We start from the raw sequence: 16,919 nt of genomic DNA, 5'->3' as shown, positions 1-16,919 counted from the left end.
TTTTCAGAGCCACCCACAAGGTCCTAAGAGAGCTGAGTTATCCAAACAAACAATTCTTATTTCAGCTTATTTTTTATTTTTGGGTGGATAAAGTAGCAACGTTTTCCACATTTTTGTTAACAAACTCGTGCCAAACGCCCACCTCTCCGTGCAACTTCGTCCTGGTACGGGATATTTTCCGTTTAGTTCTTACGTCTGAGAACATACGGACACTATTGGGTTATGGTTCCTGTCCCACCTCCCTTTATCCGCCTCTTTCTTCTCCGAGTGGCTGATGCAGTTCCAGAGATACGAGGCGTAATCGTCTTCGGGAAGGGAGGGGGAAGGGCAGCGGGCCGGGATTTCCGCTGGCCAATCCTTGGGCAGGGCGGGCTTTTTCAATACTTAGAGCATTCTTTCTCATTAGGAACAAAAGGATTGGGAGAGATCAGGGCTATTTTTGTGTCTGTAAAGTTACCCTCCCCTCCTCCCTCCCCCCAACAGACAAAGGCATTTACGGAGATACTTTAAGAGAAATAATTCAATAGATTTGACATGGCTCAGTAATAGCGCGCCTGGCAATTGCATTATTTTGTTACAAAATATACCTTTAAAAAAAACGTACACCCGATTTTTTATGAAATCATTATAAAACATTGTTTCTTGGTAGTCAAAGTAATCACTTGGAGGAAAAACAAAAGTCTACACTTCCCTAAAGTCGCCGCGCTCTACCGCATTCTTAACTATTTCTTTCGGTAATCCCTAGGAAACAAGAAACACAAGACACAATTGACCTCTTGACGACTTACGAATTGCTGGACCCCTGCTGCAGGTTACGGACGACCTCGGTGCATCAGCTCCTTTAGGGAAAGTGTGGGTGGCTCTTAAAAGAGCCGTTGGATAACAAAATATGTAGAACAAAACTCTCCTGGTACAATTTACTTCTTTTTGGGCGCTGCCTTCTTTGCCTTGGCCGCTTTGGGTTTGGCTGCCTTGGGCTTGGCCGCTTTGGGCTTCACGGCCTTTGCCTTAGCCGGGCTCTTGGCTGCCTTCTTGGGGCGCCCTGCCTTGGCGGCTTTCTTGGGGCTCTTGGCAGCTTTCTTGGCCGCGGTAGCCGCCGGCTTCTTCGCCTTCTTGGGGCTCTTCTTCACGGCCGCTGCTTTCTTGGGCTTCTTGGCAGCGCTGGCGGGCTTCTTCGCCGCCGGCTTCTTCGGCTTGGCTGCGGGCGCCCTTTTCTTCGGAGCTTTTTCCTTCACTTCTCCCGGCTTCTTGTTGAGCCGGAAAGAGCCGGAGGCGCCGGTGCCCTTGGTCTGCACCAGGGTGCCCTTGCTGACGAGGCTCTTGAGCCCCAGCTTGATGCGGCTGTTGTTCTTCTCCACATCGTAGCCGCCGGCGGCCAGCGCCTTCTTGAGCGCGGCGAGCGAGAGCCCCTTGCGCTCCTTGGAGGCGGACACGGCCTTGGTGATCAGCTCGGTGACGCTGGGCCCCGCGGGCTTGCGGGCTTTGGAGCCGCTCGCCGCCTTCTTCGGCTTCTTGGCGGCGGCCTTGGCGCCGGGCGCGGGCGCATCGGGGGCGGCGGTGGGAGCGGTCTCGGACATCGCGGCAGCTTCCTCGGCGGAGCGGGCGAACACAATTGGGCTGGCCCGGGTCAGATGCTCGTATTTTTAGAGCGGAGCCGCGCGGTGATTGGTGGCTTGCAGAGCCCGCCCCGCCGCACGGCCGGGGAGCCCTTCGGTGTGCTCGATTTGTGTTTCTTTGGACTAACAAAAGTGTATTTTCCTCGGAATTTCTGCCGCCAAATCGCCCGGTTTCACCGGTGAGGGGGGAGAAGAGCAGGTACTTGCGTTCGGGAGAGTTTCCTGCGGCAAACACGCGATTTGAGTTAAAGGAGAGGCGATAAATCCCGTGTGCTGCTGCTGGAGAGAGCTCTGAAGGGAGAAACTTTTGTTTTTCCTTGCAAATTAAAAATTTCCTTTTGACATAAATGTTACGGCAACAACTCAGTCTTATTCTTTAGAGGGTTTTCTTGGGGTCGAAGTTGAAAGCTTACGATTTGAAGCTATTTTGACAGTTTAAATTGATTTTGAAGAGGAGGAAGTAACACAAACTCCTTTTTCAGCTCTGAATATGGATTAAGAACCGGTTCCTTTGACCATGTGTTTTACCTACTAAAACGCTAAAGTCTAGTGAAATAGTGTCTCGTACAACCACCTATTCCTCTTTCTATAGAAACATAAGCAATTTGTTGGTATCTGGAGACTGATGAACAGAGAGTTGCTTTATTTTGTCTTCCTGGGATTTCAGTACAAGGGAGGCAAAGTTACTCTGCTGCCCTATGTGTGGTGTTTTCTTTTTGTTTGTTTTCCATACGAATTTTTCTACCAAATATTAAGTAAATCAAGCTGTTTGCCTGTCATGTTCCATATTATTTTGAAGTATATAGTAATTTAAAATCTTATGTTACAAAACTGCAGCTTTGTAAAAGAAAGCAATCTCCTGCACTTTTGTTGTTTATGAAAATTATCTTTGTCTCTGGTAATTTAAGATTTGCGAGGAGTAGCATCGAAGTTTAGTAATCATGCTCTTCATTCCCAAAGAATATTATCTTGTTTTGTATTTTCTCTAAAAGCAGCAGCATTGTAAACGTTATTGCTTTTTGGATTTTTTAATGGGTCTCACAGAATATGGGTACACAAAGGTTTAGCTGAAGCCTCTGAATGCTGAATCCCCTTCTCACTCAAATAAAACCCACCTGATTAATATTTGTGCATTTTACAGCAATCACTGAAATAAGGAAATACTTTTATGAGAGAAACCACAGAAATTTGTGATAACCTGAGTTTTAACAAGGGGAGAGGTAGGCCATAGGTCATTCCTAAAGAACCAGGAAGGAGTCAAGCAATACTGATATCTGGTGGAAGATGGTGTAATATGCTGAGCAGAACAGAGCTCTGGCTTAATATATCATTAATCTGTAACTGACTGTGAAAAAACATGTATTATCCATTGTCTTTTGTAGTTGTTTAAGAATCACAAAGACTGCACTACAGCCAGCCCTTTGGTATTACTTGATATAACATATAATGTGAATACAGTATTTAAGTACATATTAGCAACCAGAAATTCAGAGTGTATGAGTAGATAGTTTTAGGAAAATGTAATTCTATTTCTGTGTCGTGGTTTCATTTACAATGGCTGTTTTATAAATACTAAAATGTGTATAAATGAGAGATTTAGCTTGCTGTAAAATTGTGTTTCAGGAGATGTGAAATTATGAATAAATGCAATGAAAGGGAAAATTGTGACCTCCACCCCATAATGATAAAATAAGATAAAAAAGGTTGCAGTAAAAGTGCACCTGAGCTCTGTAATGCTTTAAGAGGAAATTAATTGAGAGAAGAGCTAATCAAATAGTGATTTTTCAAGGTCCTGTTTGGCAATACTACGTGACATGAAGTAAGGATACTGGGATTAAATGGAGTGGATGTGGGTATTGCAGAGTTCCCTTCAGAAATTGCCAAATGAAGGTAAACAGTTTTGGAGCCTTTATCCTGTCTATGTAAAACTATGAATTAACCTTTCCATTTATATGGCTGAATAATGTAATGAGGTAGCAATTGCTGGGAAGATATGAAATTTAGCATTTGCCTAGAGACTTCATTGCATATAGACAGAGGAACAGCATAGACCATGAGTGACATGTCAGCAAAATGAAAAATTCCTTTTTGCTTATTCTTGTTGCTTTGAACACATTTGTTTCAGTAATCTTCACTGAAGGATATGTAAATATTCCAGCTCTCATTTGTGGCTTCACAGAGTCTTCCTTCACATTTGTTGGTGGCAAAATTCAGGTGGCTAAAATGGTCTCTATCCCAGTTTTCTTTCTGGCTTTTCTCCCAGCAGTTGCTACCTTTTCCTCATTTCCAAAATATCTACCAAGTATATAGGTGTCAGCTTCTGGTCTTCAGCTACAATTTAGTAATTTAAACTGAAGTAACTTCAGAAATTTCATTTAAAAAAAAAAAAAGAGAACTGTTTTTTAAATGGTTTTGAAGCAAAGAGATAAACTAACTTTAATGATGCAGAATTGCTGCCTGGAGCACATATTCTTCTTTTTGTGAAAGAAATACATATGGAAAAAATATTTTGGAAAGTTAAGGTGTATTTGGCAATTTTAAAAAGAGCTGCTCTGCAGTCAGAACAGATAGTTTAAAAAGGATAAACAGATGTACTCAGGAAGAGGAAGAAATGTGGTGAAAAATTACTTAAAAGGCAGAAGTGGGAGTTTACCTCTAGCAGAGCAAATGAAGAAGGGAAATAATCCTGTTTTAGATATAGGATATTGTGGAAAAATTATTGTGGAAAAATGTCATTGAGAAGACACTACATAGACTGTTACATGCAGTTTGCTTTTTCAGTGAGACTAGAGCAAGGTAGAATTCATTGCTCAGTAAGAGAAGGAAAGTAATATCAGGATCTCCAGAGATACTTCTGGAGAGGACACAACTGTAAGGTCTACTTCATATGAATGACTTCAATCCTTCTCACCTTATGGGCACCCCAGCAGGCCACACTGCATCACAAACCTGCAATCTGAGCCTTCCCTGCAAATTGCTTCCCTTCAGATACCCAAATCTGTCCAACTATTGCAGTTATCATTAAGACCTCTTGGCATGAGCAAGGAGACACAGGAAGCACAGCCAAGGGCTGGCAGTACACCTGAGAGCTATCAAACGTTCCCATCTGCAGTTTAGGACCTGCCAATACTTGTTCCTATGAAAATAAGCTGTGGGTTATATTTAGGTATGTCTGCATTAAGGAGAGAGAGCGCAGGAGTTGTTCCCAAGCAATTTTGTTGGGAGGCATTAGCATGAGAGCCAGCCACACAAATGTGGCTGCTGGGCTGCTCTGCCTGCTGCAGCTCAGGGCTGGGCTCAGGCATTCCCAGCAGCTGAAGGAAGCACAGCTGCTCTTACACTCGGGCACCAGAGCCCCTCTCCTCACCTAAATTTCCAGAGAGATTTAGGTGAGGTCCTTTACATGATGTGCTGCATTCCCACATACATATTCCACAGGAAAGAGGTGTAAATGCTGCCTGGAAACCGTGATTACACTGCTATTACAGTGTTACACCCATGCCTTACTTGCCCTCAGTGACATCATCTTTCACCTGAGTTTCAAATGTAATAACACTGCTGTGATCCAACCAGCCAGCACAGTCTAGCAACTTTTAACACTTAGCTAAGGAATTTTAAAGCAAGACCTACCAAACTACAAACTTGTTGCAGCTCAGCAGAACAAGTCTCTGCCTACATAATACTAATGTGTCTGCTGCTACTGCTGTTAGGGCTCCTAAAGGGTACTGAGGTCACATAAGGCCTTTTAAACTCAGGGCATAAGTGAGCATCTGTAGGGAGCAGAACAAACAGGGTAGGGCAAGGGATGACTGTCCCCACAGACTCATCTTCCTGGAATGTTGTACACTCCTCCCTGTACCCTTGGTTAAGGGTTGGGACACCTGTTGTGTCCTCCCTTCTTCATTGCTATGGCATGTAATTTGGCAATTGAAAATCTATAGTCTGAAAACTGGATGTGTCCATAGTTGGGAGGCACTGGGAAGGAAATCCTTCCTGGGAAAGCAAAAAAAAAAAAAAAAAAAAAAAAAAAAAAAAAGTCAGGAGAAAATGCAGGGGACCAAAATCTTTCTGAGAACAGATAATGATGAAAAAAATGGACTTTGTTCTTTACTGTGTGTTTGTTCATTAGCATAATGCATTTTTACTTTTTTCACACACAATGAAAAGGTCCTCAGTCAGAAATCAAATAATAGAATTATTTCTATCTCAGAGTAATTTGGTCTTCTAAAACTAATCAGAGCCACTTGAAAAATTGTGTTCTGGGCCACTCTGGCATGGTTTGAATGTCATCATCAATGGGAGATTGAGGACACCTCAGGCCCTTAGACAAACTGTTCCTGAGAGGCGAACAGCATTAACAGAAGCTGCATCAGCTTTGTCTCCCCAGAGAAATTGTCTCCTCCTGAATGGAGAGTGTCTCACTTTGACTGCATTTAGTGGTGAAGGCCCCCAAGGAAGGGTGACACCACGCTGTCCTTCCACAGCAGCCTCTCCATCAGCACAGAATCCTGGCTGCTCAGACTAGTCAGCAGCAAACTCTTCCTCCCTGCAATACTGCAGCACTTCTGTGGATTTTCTGCCCTCCCCACTTTCCTGCTTGTGTGACAGTGCTGTCTGTGACTTCTGGTATGGAGCAATATGATGAATTTAAATGTCTCTTCCCACTCCAGCCAGAAACGTGTTTGGAACCTATGGAGGGACAAAGTGTCCTGGGACACGTGGTGCATGCACAGCTGGTCTGCAATCTGCCATCTTCCTGGCTGCTGACACCCCAGACACTGATGTGACACGCTTCCAGGTCAATTTGGGTTGGCAGACAACTCATTTTTTGCCTCACAGGCACTGACAGTGGCACCCAGGCACAAAGCAGGCAAAGAGCCAGAGCCCTGTGTAACACACCATGGAAAGCTGCTCTCCCTAAGTGGTGCTGCCTTCCTGTTACTCACCAGAGGTGTGAAGGTGAAGCAGGTACTGGCTCTAGACAAGGCTGTTTGGGCCATCTCTCTAGAGCAGGAGTATTGCAAGTTAGCATTTGGAGCTTGCTGCATGGGCTGTTTTCCCACAGAAGGGAACAAGGAGGTTTTGCAGAGTTGTTCACTGTGGAAGTGTTGTGCTATAGTTCATGTTTTCACAGTGCATGCTTTGCAGCTGTGCAGCCCATGGTCTGGTGCCAGAGTAGCACTATCTCAGGTCAGTATGTTGTCCAGATTGCCAGGGGCACTGGAAGGGCTGGCTGGGGCCTGAATTTCCCCCTGATATATTAATGAGGTCAGCAACTTGTCACCTCTGCTGTCATACAGTTAGGAAGTCAGGAATCTGCCTTCAGAGGCCCCTAAGACTATATATATATGGTTTGGGCACACTCAGGAAGAATATATTTCATCTGTTTTGACTGCAAATTGCCTTGGTCCCAGAAAAAATTGGCTTCCATAATGACTATTAAAACTAAATATTGTTCTGTCTGGCACAGGTTTGTTTGTATGTCTGTTTGTTTTGGATTTTTTGCTTTGGAACTGAAAATGCCATCAAGATTTTGTTGATTTGGTTTTGAAATAGGGAATAGATTAGCAATAACTTTTGTATGCTGTTTGAGGTTAGTAGTTTGTAACAAGTGACATTTAATTGTGTGGTTAGCAAGACTTGCAGAGAAGGCCAGCACTGAGCAGCAGACAATCCAGCTGTATGGAAGTGCTGAGTAAAGAGAAACCTGCTAGGGTTTGGGTTTGCTCTGGCTGCAGTGAGACATGCACAAGCAAACTTAACAGCTGAAATTACTCAAAGCTGTTGAGGAAGGGGTTGGTGATAAGTCAGGTGAACTTTTGAGTAATTCCAATGTTAATTGCCAAATCTAAGGCATGGTCTTTTTATTAAAAAATTTGCTAGGAAAAAAAAAAAAAAAGAAAGAAAATAAATAGAACCAAAACTAAAATGGAGGAAAAATTACAATCTTTTCTTGTTTTATCAGTTCTTTAGGCCTTGGTGTGCTTGACTGCATAGAAAGGTTTTCAAGGATTATCAATGTCAGCCACACCAGGGGATGAAGACAGGAATTTTTGTTTGCATTTGACACTAATAAAAGTAAAGATGGATTCTTAATCTCCAAGTCTGTTTGGGTTTACATTTTTATAATTTTCATTTTACCACATGTGTTTATTTTCCCTACATGGTGAATGGTCTTACCTTTAGTTTGTGGTTTTGTTTGGGTCTTTTGTGTTGTATTTTTTTTTTTTCCTACCTTCCCCTTGGGTAGTAGGATCATCTGGTTATGGTCCCTTCAAACTTGAGGGACACACAAGCTCTGTTAGGCTAGTATTGGGAACACAAAAGTTTTAAGTGTGAGAGAGGTCAAAAGAATACACAGTGCAGTAGTAGAACTTGTTTCTTAAGTTAGTAATATCAGCAGGGATCCAAGAGTGGGGAGAAATTAATGGGTGCTATGAGCAGGACAGCCTTGAGATTCTGCTCCCTTTGAATTGCATGCTGGAGACATAATTTTAATGCTTGAAGAAATGAGTAACTAACAGGAAACTTCTTTGTGGACCAATACCAAGCTGTGACAGAGGCTAGTAAATAAAGAGGGTAAGAGCGGTAGCTGATAATCTCATCAAAGTGGTCCTTTAGATTTAAGTGCTTTGTAGGCTGGAGACTCACTGAGTCAAGAGGGGATGTCTTAGGACAGGGATGAATTAGGGAGCTGCAGATGGAATTTCTTCTTTGTGGGTAGCAGTCACTTTCTCTAGACAAAACTTTTCATGCTTTGGGAATTGCTTTAGCATTACAAATCAAAGGGTTGAGGAACAGGTGAGTGGGGGTGGTGGGTGGACAGATGAGTGATAGGCACGTATACTCCATGGACTGAATCCCTGTCCTTGTGGAGAATTCCATTAACACGGGGTTAGCTGTCCTCAGTGTCTGCCTGAGTTATAAAATGCTGCTGGAAAACATGCATGAAATGGAAGAAAATGCCCACCAGCTAAGAGAGTGAACTGAATACCCTACCCAGTAGCTGCAGAGATGAAGATAATACATGTGATACAGAGGGAATGGCAAGTCACATAAAAGAAGAGATTAAAAGGAACCACAGGTCTTCAGGGCCAGGCTGAGACATTCTTATATAAAATATCTGAGCTGAAAGATGCTGTGGAACAATTACTTCACGATTATATTTTTAGACCCCTCATTTTTTCAGACTTACCCTGCTGGAGTCACTGTGACTAAGGCAGAAAAAAAAGGCAGAGTCAATGAAAAAAAGGGTTGCCAGAGTTCACAGAGATCTTTCTGAGCCATTTTCTTTCAAGGACTTTTTTCTGTCTCAGTGTGAGTAATAATGGGTGTATTTGGCCATGATAAGCTCAGGCATATTCTCCATATTGGAATTATGTTAATCCCGTAGAGCCAGTGGGTCCTGAACTGCAAATGGAGGACTGCAGGCATAGCCAACAGAAATGAGGCATGGACTGGAAAGTCATAATGACTTATTTTCAGAGTCTTGCAGTTATACCAAAACAACAAAGAGAAATGTCATCATTTGCAACATTCCCTTGTGAAAGAAAAACATGGAGGAATGAGTATCCACTCAGAATTGTGCCAAATCTTTGAAAACATGGGGGTACACAGGAACACAGTTGGCACTGTCATTTTGTTTTGCATTTGACATACATTTAAAATTTGAATCCAGTTGAAGTAATTAGCCAATTGGAAATATAATGCTTTTTATTTATCAGCAAGATGTCTGGAATTTAATGTGAAGAAAACAACAAAGAGAGAAAATAAAGGGTGTTCAGTTCACTGCTGAAAAAGTCCTGTGCAGATTCACTGCTGATACCATACTCTGAGAGTCAGACACAGGCAGTTTTGAGAAAACCAAACGTTTACTTCTGGTCTAAGGTGAAAACTTAGGCATAATTTTCCTCATGCTTCATGGTATATAAGACAAATACTAAGCTAAACTCCTGAAACGGATCGAAGAGTTCTTATATTTCTTATTATATTTCTTATATATCAGGTGGTTTATTATATAAGAAATTATTGCATTTATTATATATTAGGTGGTTCGCAATATATCGAATGCCCAGCAGTGAAAAGTTACGGTCACGACACGACCATAAAGGCCGTGCGCAGCGGCCAAAAGACCGCCGCGTCCCTGCGCAGGGAAAAAAAACAAAGAAAAGGTACTGCGTTCTCGCCACGACAGCAGGGGGAAAAGCAGGGAAAAGCGGCTCGGGGGAGCCGAGGGGCTGGAGGACTGGGAGAGAGGCGGGGGAGGGGGGCAGGGCCGGAGGCGGGCACAGGCGCGGGGAAAGGAGCGGGGCCCCGGGGCGGAGCCTGGGGCGGCCCAAGGGGCGGAGGCGCAGCCCTGCCCCCTCCGCCGGGCCCGCCCCTGCTCCCAACCAGGTCGGACCCAACCATATAAAGGCGCTGAGCGAGCGGCGTCGGCTCAGAGCAGCGGAATTGCATCAGTGCTGTTTCTGTAGCCATGTCTGGTCGGGGTAAAGGCGGTAAGGGGCTCGGCAAGGGCGGCGCCAAGCGCCACCGCAAGGTGCTGCGCGACAACATCCAGGGCATCACCAAGCCGGCCATCCGCCGCCTGGCTCGGCGCGGCGGCGTTAAGCGCATCTCGGGGCTGATCTACGAGGAAACTCGCGGTGTGCTGAAGGTGTTCCTGGAGAACGTGATCCGCGACGCTGTCACCTACACGGAGCACGCCAAGAGGAAGACTGTTACAGCCATGGACGTAGTCTACGCCCTTAAGCGCCAGGGTCGCACTCTCTACGGCTTCGGCGGCTAAAGCGTCTCCTTCCTGCCGCACTACTGCCACAAAACCACAAAGGCTCTTTTAAGAGCCACCCACCTATTCCTTTAAAAGAGCTGTCTCGCTTTATGTTTATATATCGTTTATTGCTGTATTTGTCCCTGACTTATTTAACGAAGAGCCTGTCTCCCGTTTTCAGTCCTACATCGGGTAGGTCAGGTCGCTGTTTTTCGGAGGCCATTTAGAAAGGATAATTAACACAAAATCCACACAGGACAAGTGCGTCAATTACCCGTCCCTAGGAAAATATGAGCAAACTGCGATATGCCCAATGATCTCCACAAGGCACCGCAGCATTCTTTTCCATATTCCCTACCCGTCACTCAAAGGCACCTGCAGAACCAACTGCAGCGCCTCTAGTAGAGACACCCTGGAGCAGCCTGTTCGCACTTCCGGGCGCCGCTGCAGCCCACGAGAGCGCGGGCCCGCGGCCACGGACGGTTCGGCGCCCGCGCCATTTCCAAAAGCCCGCGCAAACCACGATTGGCCCCGGGACATTTCCCGCTCCCCTCGGCCCGCGCCCATCCTATCCCAGCACAGCGGCTCCTTGCGCGTCATGAGCAGAGCCATGCCCCTCGATCCTGAACCATGAACACACAGCCCGCCACAACTAGCCCAGGCTAAATACAAACAACACACGACACACACACAGAGCCCGAAACACACAGCCACCCTTGCGTTCCCTTTGCTTCCCTTTCCACCAGCACCCCGACCGGAGCAGCATTTCAAGCTCTTTCTCGAGACTGTGGGTGGCTCTGAAAAGAGCCTTTGGGGTTCGCTTCGGGGCTCCGGACGCTTCCGCAGCCCGCTTTACTTGCTCTTGGCTTTGTGACTCTCCGTCTTCTTGGGCAGCAGCACGGCCTGGATGTTGGGCAGCACGCCGCCCTGCGCGATCGTCACCTTGCCCAGCAGCTTGTTGAGCTCCTCGTCGTTGCGGATGGCCAGCTGCAGGTGGCGCGGGATGATGCGCGTCTTCTTGTTGTCGCGGGCCGCGTTGCCCGCCAGCTCCAGGATCTCGGCCGTCAGGTACTCCAGCACGGCCGCCAGGTACACCGGCGCGCCGGCGCCCACGCGCTCCGCGTAGTTGCCCTTGCGCAGCAGCCGGTGCACGCGGCCCACGGGGAACTGCAGCCCGGCCCGCGACGAGCGCGACTTGGCCTTGGCGCGCGCCTTGCCGCCCTGCTTCCCGCGCCCCGACATCGTCTCTCGCTCCTCGTTAGCTCGGCACACAAACTCCCACCGACACCTACAAGCAACGCCGCCGACACAGCCGCCCTCAGCCCTCAGCCTTTATATCCCCTCCCTGCGCGCGACCGCCGCCTCCTCATAGGCCGAGGCCCACTCTCGGCACACGCGCTGCCCAATGGCGCAGCGAATCTCACGCTGACCAATCGCGACGGGCGCAGCGCCCAGAGCCTCCGCTCGTCCCCCTCCGCCCGGCCAATCACGAGTCGAGGTGGGCGGGCCTCGGCTCGCGCGGCCCCTCCGACGGGAACCGCCGCTCCCGCCCGGAACGGCGGCACCGCGCTGCCCCGTCCCGCTCCGCGTTCGCTCTCTGCCCTGTGCTAGGGCTCATCTAAAGCCGCCGGCCTGCACAGTACGGACTGGGGGGCCGAGTCAAGGACGTAAAGAGGAAAGGGGAGACCCTGCGGCGGGGTCCGTGAGGGGGAAAAGGGGGACGCAAGGGACACGCAGGCACTGAGAGGGAAGTGAATTTCCCTTTGTTCCTCAGGTTTTTTTACCCGCGGTTTCGCACGATTTTAACCGTTTTGATCCTTCTTTCCAGCTTGTAACACATCATACACTTCCCCGCATCGGAAAATCACATCCCTCTAGCGCTTGTATCCCAGAACCTAGATACATAAATCACACTACTTCTCCCTTCTATCGATAATTGTATTAATTCTGTGGGATTTTATAGTTAGTGAACATATTGAAAAGCCTTACAGTGTAACAGCTCTTTTGATTGTGTTTGTGGTGGCTCTTAAAAGAGCCTTTGTGTTGATTTAAATACCTTTTCTAAAAACAGGCGTTAAAGTTCGGGCAAGGCTTAGGCGCGCTCTCCGCGGATGCGGCGGGCCAGCTGGATGTCCTTGGGCATGATGGTGACACGCTTGGCGTGGATGGCGCACAGGTTGGTGTCCTCGAAGAGCCCCACCAGGTAGGCCTCGCTGGCCTCCTGCAGCGCCATGACGGCCGAGCTCTGGAAGCGCAGGTCGGTCTTGAAGTCCTGCGCGATCTCGCGCACCAGCCGCTGGAAGGGCAGCTTGCGGATCAGCAGCTCCGTGGACTTCTGGTAGCGCCGGATCTCGCGCAGCGCCACCGTGCCGGGCCGGTAGCGGTGCGGCTTCTTGACACCGCCCGTGGCCGGCGCGCTCTTGCGGGCAGCCTTGGTGGCCAGCTGCTTGCGGGGCGCCTTGCCGCCCGTCGACTTCCGCGCTGTCTGCTTCGTGCGCGCCATCGCTGCCGATACGAAGGGTTGAGTGCGGACCAAGCACTGTAATAAACGCCTGAATCAATTCGGGGAGTATTTATAGGACTGGTCATTCTCTGATAGGCAGACGGGTGCAGGCTGAGTTTCATTGGTTGATTCAAATTTTAAAATTCCCGCCCTTAGCAGACACCGCCTATCTTTTACAGGCTGCATCCTTAGTAAGTATTTAGTGTTCTTGTAAGAGGCGGTAATGTATGGTATTTTAGTTTGCGAAATTTCTAAGACTTGGTGTTGTTATTAACTGACAAAAATTGCCTTGAGTACTAAACCACGGAAGCCTTTAAACTTTTCTTTCTCTAGACAAGTTTACAATTGCATCTTGCTTATAAATTCACTTTGCCATCCTTTAAGTGTTGAAGTTTCCCTTTTATTTTCTTGGATATATTAATGCAGTGTTAACAAGGACAAAAATTACCTTTAAAGTGTGTGTATTTTGAAGTATTAGATATTACTTTCATTATTTAAATATTTTAGATTATTTAGATACCTTAAACTGTCACAAAATTCTGCAAAATTATGGAAAAAATAGTAGCTGAAAATGTCTACTTGAAAGGAAAAAATAAAATGATATTAAACAAAGTCATTTTAGCCCAAGAATTTAAAACTTTTATAGCTTTCAGTTCTGTGTGGTGATACACTGATACACAAACTTTATTAAGCAGTTACGAAAGAAGGAGATATGGCTATGAATCAAAGCTTGTAATCAAATGTGTGCATTCATTATAAGTTTTGAGTTTAGAGTTTCTGTTGAAATGAGGTTCCACAAAAAATGTGGCAGGACAATGGTCCTTTGCCAGACCGTACGTGTCCCCTGCGTTCCCATTTCTCCCCTCACGGACCCCGCCGCAGGGTCTCCCCTTTCCTCTTTACGTCCTTGACTCGGCCCCCCAGTCCGTACTGTGCAGGCCGGCGGCTTTAGATGAGCCCTAGCACAGGGCAGAGAGCGAACGCGGAGCGGGACGGGGCAGCGCGGTGCCGCCGTTCCGGGCGGGAGCGGCGGTTCCCGTCGGAGGGGCCGCGCGAGCCGAGGCCCGCCCACCGCGACTCGTGATTGGCCGGGCGGAGGGGGACGAGCGGAGGCTCTGGGCGCTGCGCCCGTCGCGATTGGTCAGCGTGAGATTCGCTGCGCCATTGGGCAGCGCGTGTGCCGAGAGTGGGCCTCGGCCTATGAGGAGGCGGCGGTCGCGCGCAGGGAGGGGATATAAAGGCTGAGGGCTGAGGGCGGCTGTGTTGGCGGTGTTGCTTGTAGGTATCGGTGGGAGTTTGTGTGCCGAGCTAACGAGGAGCGAGAGACGATGTCGGGGCGCGGGAAGCAGGGCGGCAAGGCGCGCGCCAAGGCCAAGTCGCGCTCGTCGCGGGCCGGGCTGCAGTTCCCCGTGGGCCGCGTGCACCGGCTGCTGCGCAAGGGCAACTACGCGGAGCGCGTGGGCGCCGGCGCGCCGGTGTACCTGGCGGCCGTGCTGGAGTACCTGACGGCCGAGATCCTGGAGCTGGCGGGCAACGCGGCCCGCGACAACAAGAAGACGCGCATCATCCCCCGCCACCTGCAGCTGGCCATCCGCAACGACGAGGAGCTCAACAAGCTGCTGGGCAAGGTGACGATCGCGCAGGGCGGCGTGCTGCCCAACATCCAGGCCGTGCTGCTGCCCAAGAAGACGGAGAGTCACAAAGCCAAGAGCAAGTAAAGCGGGCTGCGGAAGCGTCCGGAGCCCCGAAGCGAACCCCAAAGGCTCTTTTCAGAGCCACCCACAGTCTCGAGAAAGAGCTTGAAATGCTGCTCCGGTCGGGGTGCTAGTGGAAAGGGAAGCAAAGGGAACGCAAGGGTGCCTGTGTGTTTCGGGCTCTGTGTGTGTGTTTGGCGTGAGTTGTTTGTATTTAGCCTGGGCTATTTGTGGCGGGCTGTGTTTATGGTTCAGGATCGAGGGGCATGGCTCTGTTCCTGACGCGCAGGGAGCCGCTGTGCTGGGATAGGATGGGCGCGGGCCGAGGGGAGCGGGAAATGTCCCGGGGCCAATCGTGGTTTGCGCGGGCTTTTGGAAATGGCGCGGGCGCCGAACCGTCCGTGGCCGCGGGCCCGCGCTCTCGTGGGCTGCAGCGGCGCCCGGAAGTGCGAACAGGCTGCTCCAGGGTGTCTCTACTAGAGGCGCTGCAGTTGGTTCTGCAGGTGCCTTTGAGTGACGGGTAGGGAATATGGAAAAGAATGCTGCGGTGCCTTGTGGAGATCATTGGGCATATCGCAGTTTGCTCATATTTTCCTAGGGACGGGTAATTGACGCACTTGTCCTGTGTGGATTTTGTGTTAATTATCCTTTCTAAATGGCCTCCGAAAAGCAGGGACCTGACCTACCCGATGTAGGACTGAAAACGGGAGACAGGCTCTTCGTTAAATAGTCAGGGACAAATACAGCAATCAACGATATATAAACATAAAGCGAGACAGCTCTTTTAAAGGAATAGGTGGGTGGCTCTTAAAAGAGCCTTTGTGGTTTTGTGGCAGTAGTGCGGCAGGAAGGAGAAGCTTTAGCCGCCGAAGCCGTAGAGAGTGCGACCTTGGCGCTTGAGAGCGTAGACTACGTCCATGGCTGTGACAGTCTTCCTTTTGGCGTGCTCCGTGTAGGTGACAGCGTCGCGGATCACGTTCTCCAGGAACACCTTCAGCACGCCGCGAGTTTCCTCGTAGATCAGCCCCGAGATGCGCTTGACGCCGCCGCGCCGAGCCAGGCGGCGGATGGCCGGCTTGGTGATGCCCTGGATGTTGTCGCGCAGCACCTTGCGGTGGCGCTTGGCGCCGCCCTTGCCGAGCCCCTTACCGCCTTTACCCCGACCAGACATGGCTACAGAACCAGCACTGATGCAATTCCGCTGCTCTGAGCCGACGCCGCTCGCTCAGCGCCTTTATATGGTTGGGTCCGACCTGGTTGGGAGCAGGGGCGGGCCCGGCGGAGGGGGCAGGGCTGCGCCTCCGCCCCTTGGGCCGCCCCAGGCTCCGCCCCGGGGCCCCGCTCCTTTCCCCGCGCCTGTGCCCGCCTCCGGCCCTGCCCCCCTCCCCCGCCTCTCTCCCAGTCCTCCAGCCCCTCGGCTCCCCCGAGCTGCTTTTCCCTCCTTCGTCCTCTCCGGGCGGTGACGGCCCCGGAGCCGTCTACAAAGTTCTGTCTGGTCCCCCAGGTGCTGTCGGTCCGGGCTCGCTGTGTCCCGGCTCAGGATCCTGGGATGGCTCCAGCCCGCTGCGCCCTTGCCGTGGCGCTTGGACGGCCCTGCCGCCTCCAGGAACCTTTAGGGTGTGCTGCCGCTGCGCTTTCCCGGTGTCGGGTTCGCGAAAAGCCAAAAGCGTTCGGAGACATTTTCCTAAATTTCTCCCTTTTCTCTTCTACCAGCTGCTGCTCAGCATGTTATTTCTTTCTAACTCTGCCACATCACTTTTTCTGCCGGATGACACAAGAGAAAAATATCTTTGTCTTCCTATTGTTGTTCTCTTTCAGATTTATGACAAATATTTTCTACCTCACTGTGTTGTTTTACCTCTAGCTCAACATATATATGTATTTTTTTACCAGTCAATTTTGTGTATAAATAAACTACCTTTTGGGAGTACTAATTTTTTTCATGCATGGGGGCAGGTATTATATTGTGATTTTCTTTCATTTCCCCTTGTGAGAAGCACTAAATCCTATAAATATCTTGTTCTTATGCTGTATGCTGTGTACTAGGAATTTATATGACAGTACTTTATATAGAAACTTAACCAAGTACAGCTTACTCTGAAAATAATTGCCAGAAAAGTGTATGTCCACTTCATTAGTCTTTCTCCTTTTTTAGATACATGTTTTGGGCCTACATGTACTCTGGAACCCTGTTAAGCACCACTTCACATGAATATATATCTATATACTAGAAAATAATGAAAACCTTAATAATGTATGAAGCCACTGGCTAACCATGGCAAGTATTGCATTCATTAATTGCAAAAATTCTGGAGGAATATCCAATAGTTTTTCTT

The 16,919-nt window shown here is 48.8% G+C and overlaps 6 protein-coding genes and 1 long non-coding RNA gene across 7 annotated transcripts; 3 read left to right on the top strand and 4 right to left on the bottom strand.

The window, feature by feature from the left end:
- Positions 1–53: 53 nt before the first annotated feature.
- Positions 54–2,404, bottom strand: LOC103825221 (histone H1.01). Its single transcript, XM_009100505.4, has one exon. The coding sequence runs from the start codon at positions 1,575–1,577 to the stop codon at positions 918–920; it is 660 nt and encodes a 219-aa protein (XP_009098753.1). The 5' UTR covers positions 1,578–2,404; the 3' UTR covers positions 54–917.
- A 4,016-nt stretch (positions 2,405–6,420) lies between these two features.
- On the top strand, positions 6,421–7,712 carry LOC127059134 (uncharacterized). Its single transcript, XR_007776604.1, has 2 exons — positions 6,421–6,584; positions 7,590–7,712. It is a non-coding gene; the product is annotated as an uncharacterized LOC127059134 (long non-coding RNA).
- A 1,842-nt stretch (positions 7,713–9,554) lies between these two features.
- Positions 9,555–10,519, top strand: LOC103813352 (histone H4). Its single transcript, XM_018910042.3, has one exon. The coding sequence runs from the start codon at positions 10,093–10,095 to the stop codon at positions 10,402–10,404; it is 312 nt and encodes a 103-aa protein (XP_018765587.1). The 5' UTR covers positions 9,555–10,092; the 3' UTR covers positions 10,405–10,519.
- A 218-nt stretch (positions 10,520–10,737) lies between these two features.
- On the bottom strand, positions 10,738–11,719 carry LOC127059131 (histone H2A type 2-C). The gene has a single exon (XM_050970025.1). The coding sequence runs from the start codon at positions 11,626–11,628 to the stop codon at positions 11,239–11,241; it is 390 nt and encodes a 129-aa protein (XP_050825982.1). The 5' UTR covers positions 11,629–11,719; the 3' UTR covers positions 10,738–11,238.
- Positions 11,720–12,310: 591 nt separating this feature from the next.
- Positions 12,311–12,913, bottom strand: LOC127059129 (histone H3). Its single transcript, XM_050970022.1, has one exon. The coding sequence runs from the start codon at positions 12,887–12,889 to the stop codon at positions 12,479–12,481; it is 411 nt and encodes a 136-aa protein (XP_050825979.1). The 5' UTR covers positions 12,890–12,913; the 3' UTR covers positions 12,311–12,478.
- Positions 12,914–14,185: 1,272 nt separating this feature from the next.
- On the top strand, positions 14,186–14,721 carry LOC103813343 (histone H2A type 2-C). The gene has a single exon (XM_009086595.4). It carries the CDS (start codon positions 14,218–14,220, stop codon positions 14,605–14,607), a length of 390 nt encoding a protein of 129 aa, XP_009084843.1. The 5' UTR covers positions 14,186–14,217; the 3' UTR covers positions 14,608–14,721.
- Positions 14,722–14,895: 174 nt separating this feature from the next.
- On the bottom strand, positions 14,896–15,962 carry LOC127059132 (histone H4). Its single transcript, XM_050970029.1, has one exon. The coding sequence runs from the start codon at positions 15,752–15,754 to the stop codon at positions 15,443–15,445; it is 312 nt and encodes a 103-aa protein (XP_050825986.1). The 5' UTR covers positions 15,755–15,962; the 3' UTR covers positions 14,896–15,442.
- Positions 15,963–16,919: the final 957 nt, after the last annotated feature.

Source organism: Serinus canaria, chromosome 1A (assembly GCF_022539315.1).
Source record: "Serinus canaria isolate serCan28SL12 chromosome 1A, serCan2020, whole genome shotgun sequence".
Lineage (NCBI taxonomy): Eukaryota > Metazoa > Chordata > Aves > Passeriformes > Fringillidae > Serinus > Serinus canaria.
This window is presented reverse-complemented; position numbering and strand designations above follow the sequence as displayed.

Coding starts and splice junctions, on each gene's coding strand:
- LOC103825221 (XM_009100505.4), bottom strand. CDS start 1,577: ATGTCCGAGACCGCTCCCACCGCCGCCCCCGATGCGCCCGCGCCCGGC.
- LOC103813352 (XM_018910042.3), top strand. CDS start 10,093: ATGTCTGGTCGGGGTAAAGGCGGTAAGGGGCTCGGCAAGGGCGGCGCC.
- LOC127059131 (XM_050970025.1), bottom strand. CDS start 11,628: ATGTCGGGGCGCGGGAAGCAGGGCGGCAAGGCGCGCGCCAAGGCCAAG.
- LOC127059129 (XM_050970022.1), bottom strand. CDS start 12,889: ATGGCGCGCACGAAGCAGACAGCGCGGAAGTCGACGGGCGGCAAGGCG.
- LOC103813343 (XM_009086595.4), top strand. CDS start 14,218: ATGTCGGGGCGCGGGAAGCAGGGCGGCAAGGCGCGCGCCAAGGCCAAG.
- LOC127059132 (XM_050970029.1), bottom strand. CDS start 15,754: ATGTCTGGTCGGGGTAAAGGCGGTAAGGGGCTCGGCAAGGGCGGCGCC.